Source organism: Temnothorax nylanderi, unplaced genomic scaffold (assembly GCF_030848795.1).
Source record: "Temnothorax nylanderi isolate EJ_2023f unplaced genomic scaffold, tnyl_v1.0 TNYL_tig0181_pilon, whole genome shotgun sequence".
Lineage (NCBI taxonomy): Eukaryota > Metazoa > Arthropoda > Insecta > Hymenoptera > Formicidae > Temnothorax > Temnothorax nylanderi.
Genome location: NW_027249243.1, coordinates 332171 through 347885, shown reverse-complemented (window position 1 = coordinate 347885; position 15715 = coordinate 332171). Strand labels below are relative to the sequence as shown.

The window sequence follows — 15715 nt, the reverse complement described above, 5'->3', positions numbered from 1 at the left end:
ATCGGCATTTCTTCTTATATTCTTAATTAAGTTTTATATATAGAACAAATATGAGCCATATTAATGCAGTTATTCAGCATTAATTTAAATCAAATAAAATTTAAATGGAGATTTTATTAAGGTCCATATAAAGTTCATATTTAACTGTTTTCCGCGGGAAGTATTGGATCGCATTAAATTCATCCGCGTCGAATGCGACTTTTGGCATCAATGCTTCGTATTGAAAAGGATTCGGAAGTATTAGCAAATAGAGGTTCATATTCCTTTCTATGACAAAGTAGAAATAGACAAATTTTAAAATTATAATTTTTTTTATTACAATCGTTTAATTATAAATACAGCAGGTGAGAAAATGAAACTTGCTTAAAAATTAAGTAAAGCTGCTTTATAAAGCTCTACTATATGTTGTACTCTCAGGGTATTAGCTAATATATCTCACAATCAGTCTGAAGCGTCTGAAGTAATACTTAAAAAAATATTTGAAATATCACAATAAACGATGAATAGAATAAGAGTTTCTTTGGTTTATAATCTAAGTAAATTACATTGGTATGTCACGGAATTCTTTCAGACAATTCCGTGACATTGCCCAATTTTATATAAAATAATTTTCATATGAAATCAGGCAGCCTGACGATGGATATGTCACGGAATTGTCTGAAAGAATTCCGTGACATACCAATGGTCACAATCGCTTATAATGACACTACTTCGTTTAACGTTACATCACTTGGAAGAATGAAAAATGTGGATGGAAAAGAATGGAAATTATTTGATGGGACTGGTGGGTTGCTGCAATTTTCAGGTTCGTACATTTGGTTAACAGCATTCTGTGCATTAAATTGCATTGCTCTTGTTCCGGATGTCTACTTTCCCAATTTGGTAAGAAGGCTTCCATTCCTTCCTGTCGTTCTTCTTCGGAAAGGCCTTCCTGATCTTCGTTAGTAGGTTCTGTTTCATCTGGAAATTTATCGTCTTCAATCTGATCTTCATTCAGGGATTGAGCAAATCTTCACATTTCTTCGGGCATTTCATTTTCGTCATCGGATTCACGTTCTTCCTCCTGAGTTTCTCCTCGAGTCTCTCTATCACCTACAAACACAATTATAATGTAAAATAATATAAATATGGGTCACTGTATTGAAAATAATGTAGCAGTAACTTGCCTCGTGGGAGAGTTTTCATATCAGCAATTTTTTTCCGGATGTAGTCAAACGTTTTTAGTGCTTCCATATCTGCTTGAATGTGATCCATACCTCTTTCGGTCATTAACCAATACCGATAGAAGTCTGAAATGTGGGACTTTGGAAGCTGGCACTGTTGCAAATTCCTTAGTGGAACGAATGAATATGTATAGAAACATATTTCAGCATTTCAGTTGTACTTAATCTCTTAATTGCACTTGTTTTCACGAGGAAATAATACACTAAATATTTCACGACGGGATTGGACGGGATAATGAATAGCACGAGCACGAAGCATGCCGATCCAGCCGATCTTGCGTTTCAGAGCACTGCTGCTACTGCTGCTAGGCGTGTGATGGGGGTAGCGCACACAAGGAAAGAGCCGTGTACGTGTGCGCATGTACAGTGTGCACGGCTCTTTCCTTGTGTGCGCTATCCCCACCACACGCCTGGCTGCGGTGTTGAAACAGTCAAGTATATATTTTATTTCGCCCTTCCCGGGAAAAAATGTTTATATACAATTTTATCTAATTATATCATATTATATATAATCATATATAATAAGATCTATTTATGTATTCATTTATATGCAATTTTATCAAAATATTTATAACTCCATATCAAATTATGCAACATTATATTACAATTCTTTTCTGAGTAAATAATTACATGTAATTATATCAAGATATGTATAACTCCACATCGAATTATACAATATTATATTAAAACTCTTTTTTGAGTAAATCATTATATGTAATTAGATCAAAATATTTATAACTCCATATCAAATTATGTAAAATTATATTAAAAGTCTTTTTCGAGTAAATAATTATATGTAATTATATCAAAATATTTATAACTCTATATCAAATTATGAAAAGTTACATTAGAATTTTTTTTCGAGTTGAGATACATCAAATTATATACAAACTTATATATAATTACGCCAAATTAGATATAATTATACAATATATATATTTTTTAATGTTTGATTGAAATAATAAATAATAAATTCGCGTAAAAATACCATTTTTCTAGTATAGAATAATGTAATTTTATTTTTATATGTATGCGTACATATATATTTTATTGTTCACATAATAGAATTTATTAAATTTGGTGTGTTACAAATATAAAAAAAGATTATATATAATTATATATAATTATATATAATCATATATAAACTTTAAATTTGGATTATCTAATAGATGGCATTCGATAGGATTCGTTTCTCGTATTTAAAATTTGACGAACAGTAGTATAAAAACGGTATCAAGAGACACGGCACTGTCTCAAGCAGTGCCAAGTTATAATATATGGAATAAATCATTTCACTTTTGATTCTATATACATATTTACCACAAAAATGGACCCATTAAAGATTTGATCTAATTGTATCCAAAAATATATATAATTATATCTAATCATTTATATATATATATATATATATATATATATATATATAAAGTATGCATAGTTTGATCTAATTACATATAATCATATACAATTTTATCTATTTATATATAATTAGATCAGGTCAAAATCCATGTATAATTATATCTACAAAGTTATATATAATTAGATAAAATTGTATATAAACATTTTTTCCCGGGTTACGCATTGAAAAGTATTCGAATCTCCTTTCGGAGTGGCAAAATTTTAACAAATACGAACTTACGCATTAAAAAGAATTCACTTAGCTTAAAATATTCCTCGCATTCAATCGCAATCGATAACCTTTAAACGAATGCGAATTCTCGCATTAAAAAGGATTCAATTCATTTCAAATATTCCTCTCATTCTATCGCATTCAATAGAATTCTATCGAATGCTAACTCTCTCATTAAAAAGAATTCACTTGGCTCAAAACATCCCTCGCATTCAATCGCAATAGATAACATTTAAACGAATGCGAACCCTCGCATTGAAAAAGATTCACTTCTTTTGCTAATTGTTTTTGGATTCAGAGGTATACAAGATTTTCACGTTCTATTCCCAGTATCGCACTGAAAAGTATTGACCCGTGATCCAATCCGAGATTGTTGCAAAGTAGAATTCATGACCAAATCTCGTGAATGCGAAACAATATTTTTGAATAAGACGTTTTATGCAGGGTAGCTATAATTTATGAATAATTCTTCGCTGTCTAGTACTTATCTAGCCCCTGCACGGTAAATACTAGAATAGATGGCGCTGGATGTAGTATCCTGGTAGAGTCCCTATGGGACTCTAATGTCTCTTAACCTCCTCTCTCTGATCCTCCTCTCTACTTCTCCTCTACCGTCCTTGCGAGCGTGTGTATGTGTGTGACCCCTGCTTCTCTCCTCCTTCGTCCCTACTCTCCTCCTCCTACAAGTAAACTTTTCTCATCTCCTATCCTTTTTACTCTTCCTCTCTCGTTCTCTCTGCCTCCTCTAACCCCCGTACCCCCGTACGTGTGCGTGCGTGTGTGTGACTCCTGCCTCTCTTTCTTCTCTCTTTCCTTCTGCCTCCTCTAACCCCCGTACATGTGCGTGCGTGTGTGTGACTCGCAACTCGATCTTGATCAAAACATGCTAACAGGAAAATTCCTGAATTTGAATAAAATATTATTAAAACTATTGTAGCTAATATGTAAAATATTTAATTAAGTCGAAAATTGTAACTACATGATCTTTCTTCAGTCGTTCATGCATAAGGCATAATTATCAAATAAAATATTAAACGAATATTATTCCTGTGACGCATAATCCATTTCTCCTCTTTAAATCAATTACGTACCCTTATTAAGCTTCTTTCTAATTATTTCAATGATGCAAATGCCAATACGTTATTCTATTAAAATTCATAAATCACAATAATTTCATTTAATTCCCTGCTTATTACATTGTTTATAACGTATTGCAATCATTTTCCAAGTTTTAATTCGCTTCCTTTACTAATCTTACTTTTTTATTTTCAGGTACGCTATGCTCACTCTGGATCTGGATCATCAGTGATGATCGGTCGAGTTGCAGTTTGCAGTTTACATCAAAAGAGAAAGTTTCCGTTGAGCGGAAGAGAGAGAGACAGCTACATGATAGAAAGATAAAGAAGATGGCAGATGTGCGTGACCGGTGACCGCCCAGGCGCTCGCTGCGTATGCTGGAAGGAGAGATCGGGATAGATCGAGGATAGTCGAGGTCTTTTCTCGCCTAGCTGTTGAAGAGTGCGGACGTACAGTCGAGGGCGGTCTTAGAGTATTCTAGATAGCGTAAGTGTAGCGAACGTAAGCAATTTAAATTTTGCAATTTTTTTTCTTTGGTGAACGTGTGTATGCCGTATGTTCTTCTACCGTGTGAAACACAGTACCACGTGGTAGAACATGTTATAATGTGTATTGGAAAATGAGATAAAAGATACATTGAGTAAGATAAAAAATACATTTCGGAAAATCTTAAACCCATATCCTGCCTCTCTCCTCCCTGCTGAAAATGACCGATTGAATCCGATTGGTTCCGCATTAAATTTGGTGAAATTGAATCGGAATGAATGCGTTTTCAATCCGGTTAATCGGATGCCCGATTGGAAGTGAATCGGTTTTAATAACAAATCAATCGGAATCGTTTTTAATTCGGCATTTCCGGATTGATCTGAATCCGCCGTTATCGGTTTCAATCGTATTAATGCCAATTCATTTTAATCGGGTGAATAAAGTGACCACACGAATCGTATTGAATCCGCATCAATCGTAAAATTTTAATACAACACCGGAATCGAATTTAATGCGATATTTCCGGATTCATCTGAATCCGACTGAATCGGTTTTAATCGTATTAATGCCAACCCATTTTAAGCGGGTAAATAAAATGACCACATGAATCCTGTTGAATCCGCATCAATCGTGAAATTTTAATACAACACCGGAATCGGATTTAATGCGATATTTCCGGATTCATCTGAATCTGACTCAATCGGTTTCAATCGTATCTGCGCTTAATCCATTTAAATCGGGTAATTAAAGTAGCTATGTGAATCGGATTAAATCCGCCTTAATCATTAAAATTGTATACAACACATAATTTTTACGTAATAGAGTTCTTACTACAGGATTTCCTTTTGGTAAAGTCATGAGTTCTATATTTGCAAAACTGTAAAATGTTTTCATTTAAATAAATACTGCACATTGTAATAAATTTGTAGTACAAAGAATGGAATTATAATAAAGTAATAAATAATCCTGTTTATCTATCCGGAATTCACGGATTCTATCAGTTTGAATCGGTCAGTCAATCCGTATAAATCATTATAATTTCGTGATTTCGGGGTTCATGAAATCCTAACGATTTAAACGATTGACTAACAATAAGACCGATTCAAACCGATAGAAAACGAGTGAAATTACATCCTCGAGTACGAATCCGTTTCAATCGTTTCCAATCGGTATAATCGTTATGAAATCATGACGATTCAAACCGATAGGAACCGATTGAAATTACATCGTTAATTGATTACGAATCCGTTTCAATCGGTTTCGATCGGTGTAATCGTTACGAAATCATAATGATTCAAACCGATAGGAACCGATTGAAATTACATCGTTGAATACCAATCCGTTTCAATCGTTTTCAATCAGTGTAATCGTTTATAAAATCATAACGATTCAAATCGATAGAATCCGATTGAAATTACATCCTTGAATACCAATCCGTTTCAATCGTTTTCAGTCGGTGTAATCGTTATAAATCCGTGATTTCCGGATCAAGAATCCAGATTCATGCAAATTCAAAATTTTTATTCGGATTCAATCGGTCATTTTTAGCAGGGCTCCTTCTCCCTTACTTACTTTTAGGAGGAGAGCCCGGAGCCGGCCGGCGCGCAGCCGCCCCAGGAGCAGCAGAGTAACCCATCCGCACGCTATAAAAATAAAACGCAACAAAATCTCAGAACGCAAAAACAAAATCATCATAAAAGTCGCCAGTAACGGCCGCCGCACGCAAAACGCTATCCCGGGTCCAGAAGAATCTGCTGCTGCCTTCTACGTTCGTCCTCTTCTTTGCATTGTAAAACCCTCTCGGCAAATACCGAGAACGCATTCCAGGACTCCTTAGTCAAACACATCTTCCCGACGATGTTTTCCAGGGAGAGGTTCTGTCCTATGACAGCCGTCAACTCACCCCGTTCGAGATTCCAACGATTGCAGACTGCCAGTGTGTGCTCGGATGTATCTTCATCTGTATTACAGTATCTACATATGGGGGTACTTTCCTTATTTATTCGGTATAGGTACACCCCAAAACATCCGTGACCAGTCAGGAGTTACGTGATCCTGAATGTTAAAAAACCTGATCTTCGGTCTAACCATTCCTCAATGTGCTTCCTACCTGGGGTAACTCCGAGGAACCGGGTTCGAGTCCACCTGATTACAGGAATTTTTATATTCCAAACTGCACCCCCTGCACGAGTGGGGCTCGTGCGGAGAAACTGAGCTATCTTTCGGAGGAGACATTAAATTTGAAATTGGTCGTCAAGCTTGGGGAGCTTGGGAGTTTTGGTCAATTTAAAATGTCACAAGCTCTGACATTGTATTCATCTTGGTCTCGGTCAGAATCTCTTGGAAATTATATAAGCGTTTTAAAAATTCTATTTTTTGAATATTGGAAAAATACTTTGCATTCCAAAATTTAATAGGTATATCATAGTCATTGTCATCCCATATTATCCATTCTGCCACTAAATTGTAACACTCTGTTTCTAACTCGGTTGATAAAATATTTTGAACACGTACGAGATATTGTTTCCACGAACCATATATATACCAATTAAAAGAATTTATTACCTAAAAACAACACAAAAATCATTATTTCTAATGCAAACAAAAATTGTTAATACCTTAAAATCGTAGTTTATTTGTCGAAAAAGTATGTTACCTCATTTTTATCATAAAAGTAATTTAACACGTGTACCAACCAAGTTTTAGTGTTTATACTTCTGTTTTCAAAATTACAAAAATATGATTTAAGAAAGGGTTCGAATACTAATGGTTCTTCTAATTGATGCTCTAATTGTTCCAAGAGCGTACATCCCACTTCATAAGGCACACATTTAATAGCATGATTAGGCAAAATATTGTTCAATCTGGGTATTAAACTTTGTAATTTATCGATAGGCTGGTATTTTTTAAACTATAATACAATTTCAGAAATAGTACAGTAAGAATACTGCAGAAACGTGTGTATGCGCGCGCGCGCGCGCGCGTGTGTGTGTGTGTGTGTGTGTGTGTGTGTGTGTGTGTGTGTGTGTGTGTGATTATAACTGTGTGTACATTTTAAAATATTGTTATCTGACATCATATTCGACATTATTTATTACTTTATTTGTTTCATCTGTAATAAAAGTTAATACTTTACCCTTTTTACCAGTTTGCGGTCCATTTTTATTCGTAAAAATTCCTTCGTTTTCCCATCAATCGGCATGCGGTTTATACATTTTTTGCAAATAAACATACTGATACTCTTACTCAACCACATGTGATCATAATTTATAACAAAATACTCTGTCTGTGAAGTGTGAGATTTGCTGAGCAAGTGAATAACTGACCAAAAAAATATCTCCGCGAAGTAAGGATGGCGATACAAATATCACGTTTCGACATTGTACTGTGAAATACTTTGGTGAGATAGTTGGTGAAAGCACACATATATTTTGTTTATTTAGAGATTTTAATGTAATAACAAAAGAATAATAAATAAATAATAAATAAATAATAAATAATATAAATAAATAAATAATAAATAATAAGTAATAAATAAAAAAGATTTCTAATTTACAAAAATAACGTTACTCGTGTTACTTTTATCGTAATTAAATTGTTAAGTGACATATATTTCAATTAATTAATATTATTAGTAATAATTGCGTCAAGCAATTTATTCACAATTTTCTCGCTTTAACTAGAAAAATTTGAATGTAAATACAAATATGAGAAATTCTTGTCAATTTATATAAATATTTCTAATGTTTCAGCTGTTGTTATTAAAATTCAGGTTATTATTACTCATAGCGATACAAAGCAGGTAGTACATATATCAAGAATTTATTTACGAATGTCTAGGATTTGATTTCTTTGTCAAGATCTGATATTTTAGTTGAAGTAATACGTATAGTCTATTAGGAGAAAAATAAATGTTAAAGATTTATGATGATATATTTATTATGTTTAATACAAAAATTTACACTACTACACGATAATTACATGTTATTTTGCATACATTAATTACATGATACTCTGTATATAAAAAATATATGTTTTTTACAAATTTAAATATCTTTCGACGATTCAGTGGGAATTGTCATCATGCATCATTGCGAATCCAGCTATCTTTAATCGTTGGTGTTCCCTGCAACTTCCAAATAAAATAAACAAATTTTATGTAAATATAAATTCCAATTAATGAAATTGTCTTACAACATACGCGTATAGAAATTTGTCTCCATCAAATTTCTTTTATAAATATTTCTACATTTTGCTTCCTCATAGAGGAAGCTTTGTTTTGATAAACTTCATATATGGACCTTTGATCGCATATAAAGCTATAGGTCTATAAATCAACCAAATTTTAAAGAATTATATATGAAATAGGGGTAGAAAAGACCGAAGAAAAAATTGTTTTTTTTTAGTTTTCGATGCTAATGTGTTCAGAATGTTCTGAAATGTCGGAAAATCGTAATTTAAAAAAATGTCCGTGTGTGTGTGTGTGTGTGTGTGTGTGTGTGCCAAATTTACCAAAATTTTTATAAGAACTCAAGAACTGATTAATTAAATCTTAAAGAATTATATATCAAATAAAGGTAAAAATTAAGCTCGATATCTCAAAATTTGCGGAAATTATATTAGAGTAATCATGTAGATTTTTTTAGATAGAAAACGGTAACCCCTTTATTATTAGCAATTTTTCTAATTATATTATATTCTTCAGTCTTTTCTATCCCCTATTTCATATACAATTCTTTAAGATTTGGTTGATTAAATCCAGCTTTATACGTGATCAAAGGTCCATATGCGAAGTCAATATATATGGACCATGTAGCCCGAACTTCCAAAGTCAACATCGATTTAACATTGCGTCAATTGTAAAACCCCACTTGTGCTACTAAGCTGACTTTTTTTTAATCATAAAAAGGTTAAATTTAAAATTAAAAAAGTGTGCAAATTAGAAACTTGCACATTGCTTCTTCATCATTACAGATCGCTACCATATTGCTCCTATTTTATTTTGCTCATAAAGAGGAAGCTTGTATTTTATTTGATGCATAATTATTAGTATTTATTAGTTTGGCTTCTTCATAGAGGAAGCTTTATGAGCAAAATAAAATAGGAGCAATGGTAGCGATCTGTAATGATGAGGAAGCAATGTGCAAGTTTCTAATTTGCACACTTTTTTAATTTTAAATTTTTTTAAGAGTTTCCTTCATATAGTAAAAGAATTATATTATATTACATTTACTAATGACTTACCCATTAAAAAAAAATTAGGTTAATTGTTGCAAAAATAATTATAAATTTTGGTGTAAAATTTGGCCGATTCTCTCCCGGGTTTCATTCAACATCTTTTCTTTATTTTTATGGTACCTTATGATCGTTCGTTGACTCATTTGTGGCCATTCGTACAAAGATTGAAATATAGAACATGCATAATTTGTCGAACAATATTTAATGGCAAAATACAAGGCTGACTTAACTTTCTCAGGCCATCCAACTTTAATGCACAATAGCAGCCAAAGAAGCCTGCAAAATACGTGCGTTACGTTTTACGTTAAGTAATTGCGAATCAATTTGAATGAGGATATGCATATTTACCGTATTTCATTATTTTTGATACGGCGAAATAAACAATTGGAAATAGAATTCAGTTTTCCTATGGTCAGACTCCCACGAGAAGAATGTAGATATCTTAATAATATTATTTTCTCAACGTTACAGAGGTTCCACTCGTCTGGTGTCAAAGGAGGTACATAATTACGGGCTTCACTATCACATTTGATCCATTTTTCAGCTAACACGGAACATTTTTCTTCCCATAAAGACTTTTCCGACAATTCCGGTAGGACAGGTGTAGAAAAAGTATCACCGAACCACAAGCGCCATTCAACACCATCTAACATCTGAAATCAACATAGAAATTATTATTTTTAATGCTAAATGTATAAATACTGATAAAACTATGGTTTGTATGTATAAAAAGGATGTTACCTCCTTACTGTTAGGAAATTTTTGATACAAGTAATTTAACCAATCTGCAGTATTAATGCTTCTAAATCCAAAATTATTAAAATAAGATTTAAAAAATGGTTCGAATAATGTGGGTCCTCCTAACATATTCTCTAGATAACATAAAAGAAAATATCCCTCTTTCGTATGGCACATATTTAGTTACTATGTCAGGTGACAAATCTTCCAAATTAGGTAATAAGCATTTTAGCAAAGCAACATTTGCGGGTTCTTGGACCTACAATACAATTTACACAATACAATTTCAGAAAATAGTCCAGAAAGAATTCAGGGACAGGATGTGTGTTTATAATTCATACAATGTAAAATATTGTCAATTGATAACATTATATATTACTTTATTTCTTTATCTAATCAAAGTTAATATCTCACCTAACTATTCAGGTTCTTTAATCCCTCCCTTTGAAGAAAGACATCTATACCTTCATGATATAAAACTGTGCGCATGATTTTTCTCGCAATAAAAATGCTGAAACTCTTATTTAACCACAAATGTTCATAATTGCAACATGTAACTAAATTTCCTGCCCAGATCTGTGAGATGTTCCGAGCTAGTGAATAACCGACATAAGAACGATCTCCGTAAATTAAAAACGGTGCAATAAATATCACACATGGACATTCTATTTCGAAATGGGCGATACTTGGTGGAAGCAGGCATATATCGTATCTACCTGGAAATATATTATTTAAAACGTAATAACAAAAAGCAATGGAAAGATTGAACTGCAAATCCGAGTGTTATTTTTACATCCAGATGAAACATTTAAAAATGACTCATTTAACTAACGCTTTTTTTACATGCTCCTTTATGTGTTAAATTACGTCATTTAACACGCATAATCATAAAATTAAAAGTTAATACGTTCAATCGTGTTAAATGATGTAACGGCAAGAAATGCGTAAGAAGGAGCTCCAACTAAAATAACACACTTGGGTTTGCAGAGTGATAAACCAAAAAAACAAAAATTTATTATACGTATAAATTTTAATAAACATATCAAAATAATTTAAAGAAAGTTACAAAAATTAAAAAAAATTTTTTAATTCAATTCAAATAAATAATATTAAAAAAATTTAAATACTTTACCCCACACGTAAGATCCACATAAACGTTCGGTAAACTGCAACATTTCTTCAATTATGGTGTAAGGAAAATTATTTATATATTCCGTCTTAAAAATGTATTCTTCGGCAAATATATTCATTTCTTCAGTTAAGTTTTTTTTCCTCTAGTAAGCCCACAGCAATAATCACCGTATAAGATGGTACAGATATGTATTGACGGAATTTATATTTGTCTAGTTCCGGATCCTTCCTGTCTACTTTAAGCGAAAGTGTAGACATTAGAACTCTATAATTTTTTGGTACCGAAATCTAAAAAATGAAACATACGAATAACAAAATTAAATAGATATTTTATTTCAATTTAACCTGAAGCAACTTCTAAGAAAATGTAGACATTTAATTATATTTAAAACATCTAATTTTTTTTTTTTTTACTAATGCAGTCTATCTCGTCGCAAATTTTTATTACTTTTATCAATAATGTCAGTAGTAATTAATCAAATGTCATTGATTTTATGTAAACAAATAAATGTTGGGAGCATGCAAATACTACCTGTGTTTAAATTCTTACCGTAGCAGAGTACGTAAATTTGACAGATGGGGTGTCTTGGCAAGGAAACCACGATCTAGCGTTAATTAGCTGAAAAAAATAGAAACTTTTATATAATCTATGTTGATGTAAGAAAATGTCTTTGTTTAACCAATTTACCTTGTTGTTAGACAGTAGAAAGTGATGTTTACCATCGGCAGTTTGCTTTGGTGTTAGCCAATATAATGCAGGAGAATCTTCACGTGTTTCATATTCAATTTGTATTTTACATCTGAAAGTATTGTAGGCGTATTCAATTCTTACATTAATAACTTTCAGTAAATATATTTCTTTAAAAATATTTTATATTTACTCAGGGTTATCAGTGCCAATAATTGATGGCAAATCTACGCGAATTGCATTTCCAAAGGCAGAATTAGTTTCATCAATATGACGATGTAAAAGTGTTCCATCAAGCGCGTTTGTGACATGTCCTATATTAAGTCCGAGGTTATCTAAAATCTAATTATTCGATATTACATATTAATAACCTGCAGTCTAAATTTTTACTCGATATGAAAGGAAACATCTACTTACTATCCGATTAATTGAAGGTTTTCTTTCTATTGTCAAAATTACTTTTCCTTTAAGAACTCTTTGATCAAAATCCACAGTCAATTTTAAATGAGTATGGGTTACACGTGCTTCTTCTAATAATCATCAGAAAGATACAGAAATAATAAAATATAAGTAATAAATAATGATATATAAATGTAATGAGCAATAAATATACGAAACAAATGACATATTGTAATTAAAATTATTATAGTAATTGCTTGTAATGTAAAATGCAAACAATTTTCAAATCTTTAAGCTAGATGGAATATATTTCATGCATTTAAGAATGTTGCCAGTTAATAAAAACTGTAGATAATAATTTAATTTTGAAAACTATGCGTTATTATATATAGAGCTATATAAGTATAGGTATGTGTAGCAGTTTCGATTTCGAACATTTATAAATTCCGAAAAAATTTCTTATTTTATTGTATTTTCTTTAAGAAAAAAGTAAATAGTATTTTTATTATGCTTATACAACAAATTAATAATTAAAATATACCTGGATTCGAAAAAGAGTGTGGATCTCTATTAGTAGCACTTAGAAAATCCATTTTACAAGAGTCACGTTGTAGCCTTTCCAAACGACTTGCTATAATAGAACTGTATGTCTAAACGCACAGAAGCAGGTGTTGCTTTTAACTTCTATCACTTTCTTTTGTTTGGCAACATATTCTATTTATTAGAATTAGAACATCAAAGTGACCGTTTTCTCGCGGATAAACATATCCGAATCAGATACCTAAATTTAGAAAATAAAGCTGTCATATGTAATTTTTCGATTTATGTAGAGAAGATATAATTAAAGTAATATAAATACGTTCGTCTAGCAGCAGAGCTTTACATAACTCAAAAAATTACATATGCATGGGAACTAGCTGTTTCCTTTTTTAGAATGATCGAACTCAGATGGTATTTTATCTTCTGAGGGTTATGAGGAAATTTACTAGAGTATATTTTACGATTTTATATGTCGAAATTTCGTAAATCTGTTCTTTTGTAATTCTTTACTTTTATAATTTTCAAGGTGTTGTGAAAAGAAATAAAAGGAGAGAAGTTTTCGAGAATATTTGCGCGAAATCCCAATAATGCAAAGATTTTATGAATATATGTGTGATTCCTATGTTATAAACTAAAAATCTGGTTAGATAGGTTAACGTTCCAAATGAAAGTAATATCATGGACACCGTCGAAGGTGCGGAAAATGCTAAAGAAGAATCGTGTATGAAGGCTGAAGTGGCTGAAGTGAAGCCCGAGATCACACGAGTCAGTCATCAAGAATTAGTGAAGTTAACTAAGGCGACTATAGACAATCTTGTTGAGCGCGAGCCACTGCTCTCTGGATTGCCTTCGGATGTGACAATAGAAGAACTCAAATCGCAAGTCGCAGTCGCGCAAGGGCAAGCCATAACATTGTTTTTAAACCGAGGAGAACTGCCGAAGCTCGCAGTGGTGGTAATACATTTGTATAATTTATGGCATTTGTATTCCACGATGCAATTGTATCTATCACTTCGATGATATTTCATGTTATTTCAGGTACCTCCACATAACACAACGGTGCTCGACCTGAAAAAGGCCGTCAAGCGACACATGACCTTATCCTTGAAGAGAGAAAACGTCAAGAAGAAGATAAGCTGGAAGCACATCTGGAAGAAATATCATCTTTGCTTCGAAGACACTAGGCTCTCTAACGATGGAGAAAACATTAAAGCTTATGGTATTACTAATAAGGTGGAACTGCACTTCGCGAAAAGGCGTAGGGAAAAGAATAAGTTGATAAAAAGTTAACGGTATTTCTGTAATTACAACTCACGTTATAATAGTTATTTTATCTCTTTAGTATTTCTGTCAAGAAGTTTTATTTTATAGCACCTAGTAGTTGAGATTGTACGAATAATAATTAAATACTGTGTAAATAAAGATAAATATACTTTACAATCATAAATCATATAAGCTATTATATTTCTAATCTTTTATAGGTATTAGTCTTTCGGTTTTTCTTCAGGAACAAGAATTTCACAAGCCAATCCTGGCATGCAGTCCTCCAACATGAAGCAAGTCAGCTCGAACGCGACGGACTTGTGACGATTCGTTACGACCAGCTTCTTCAAATTGGTCATTCTGTACAGAGATTCCAGTCCCCTCTCGGTGATCTTCTCGCAGCCGGAGATGTCTAGGTATTCCAATTCAGGCAACTCGGCCGAGATCTTGTCCAAGCCCCAATCGTCGATGTTCTTACAGTCTTTGAGACTGAGCCACTTGAGCTTCACGAGGCCGCAGAAGTTACTCAGGCCCTCGTAATACAGATCAAACCCATTGACGTCAACCGCCTCAAGAACGTAGTCCATATCGTAGCGGTTAGGTAACCGATATGAACCCTTCTCGTCCCGTTCCGTCCAGTGAGCGTTACCCCTGAACCTGACCCGGCCGCCGCGATGGACGAGGAAATGAGCGGTGGCCAGATCGGCGCCCAATATCTCGTGCCTGTCTGGATCGAACGCCTGGGCGCTCTTGGCATACGCCTCCTTCTCGTGCTTGTACCATCTCGCGATGTTGCCCAAGGAGAAGTCGGTCGCCTTGGGCGCGGCCGTGGGAAACCAGAAAAACGTCTTGGGCTTCTCCGGGTCGTCCCCGGATTTGGGTACCACCGAATCGAACTCCTTCTCTCTCCATTCGTACTGTCGTTTCTCATGATCCACGCTGTAGCCACGCGCCGCCTGAGCGAGCGCGTTATCCGGAAAGTACGGACGCTCGCACAGTTGCTTACCGAGCACGAATGTCAGTCGCCTCGATAGCATTATCAGTTAAAATCTGAGTCTACTCTCAGGGTCTCAGGCTAAAACTTCGGTCGGAGAACGATGCCAACGTGCGCGTACCGTATCCTAACCTAATCTGATCCAAGTGACTGGTCGAACAGCTGATTTTGAACTCGCTCCATCAGGTCCTACAGTTTGTACACAATACAATTTTTCGGAACTTGAGATAAGAATATAACCAGAAAGGTGTCTTTTCTATGTCGACTAAAAACTATATTAATCATATGTATAAATTGCAAATGAAAAG

The 15715-nt window shown here is 33.4% G+C and overlaps 3 protein-coding genes and 1 long non-coding RNA gene across 4 annotated transcripts; 1 reads left to right on the top strand and 3 right to left on the bottom strand.

Annotated features, from left to right (window-relative positions):
- Positions 1 to 292: 292 nt before the first annotated feature.
- On the bottom strand, positions 293 to 1538 carry LOC139778379 (uncharacterized). Its single transcript, XR_011719554.1, has 2 exons — positions 1167 to 1538; positions 293 to 1092 (listed from the first exon to the last, which is right to left on the bottom strand). It is a non-coding gene; the product is annotated as an uncharacterized lncRNA (long non-coding RNA).
- Positions 1539 to 8373: 6835 nt separating this feature from the next.
- On the bottom strand, positions 8374 to 13385 carry LOC139778382 (leukotriene A-4 hydrolase-like). The gene is made up of 11 exons (XM_071716284.1): positions 13152 to 13385; positions 12629 to 12741; positions 12405 to 12553; positions 12212 to 12323; positions 12074 to 12142; positions 11525 to 11811; positions 10807 to 11108; positions 10396 to 10651; positions 10003 to 10307; positions 9661 to 9930; positions 8374 to 8548 (listed from the first exon to the last, which is right to left on the bottom strand). Exons 1-6 carry the CDS (start codon positions 13201 to 13203, stop codon positions 11647 to 11649), a joined length of 660 nt encoding a protein of 219 aa, XP_071572385.1. The 5' UTR covers positions 13204 to 13385; the 3' UTR covers positions 8374 to 8548; positions 9661 to 9930; positions 10003 to 10307; positions 10396 to 10651; positions 10807 to 11108; positions 11525 to 11646.
- Positions 13386 to 13595: 210 nt separating this feature from the next.
- Positions 13596 to 14597, top strand: LOC139778386 (U11/U12 small nuclear ribonucleoprotein 25 kDa protein). Its single transcript, XM_071716293.1, has 2 exons — positions 13596 to 14104; positions 14189 to 14597. The coding sequence occupies exons 1-2, from the start codon at positions 13829 to 13831 to the stop codon at positions 14438 to 14440; spliced, it is 528 nt and encodes a 175-aa protein (XP_071572394.1). The 5' UTR covers positions 13596 to 13828; the 3' UTR covers positions 14441 to 14597.
- Positions 14432 to 15668, bottom strand: LOC139778385 (distal membrane-arm assembly complex protein 2). The gene has a single exon (XM_071716292.1). It carries the CDS (start codon positions 15448 to 15450, stop codon positions 14635 to 14637), a length of 816 nt encoding a protein of 271 aa, XP_071572393.1. The 5' UTR covers positions 15451 to 15668; the 3' UTR covers positions 14432 to 14634.
- Between the last annotated feature and the right edge of the window lie 47 nt (positions 15669 to 15715).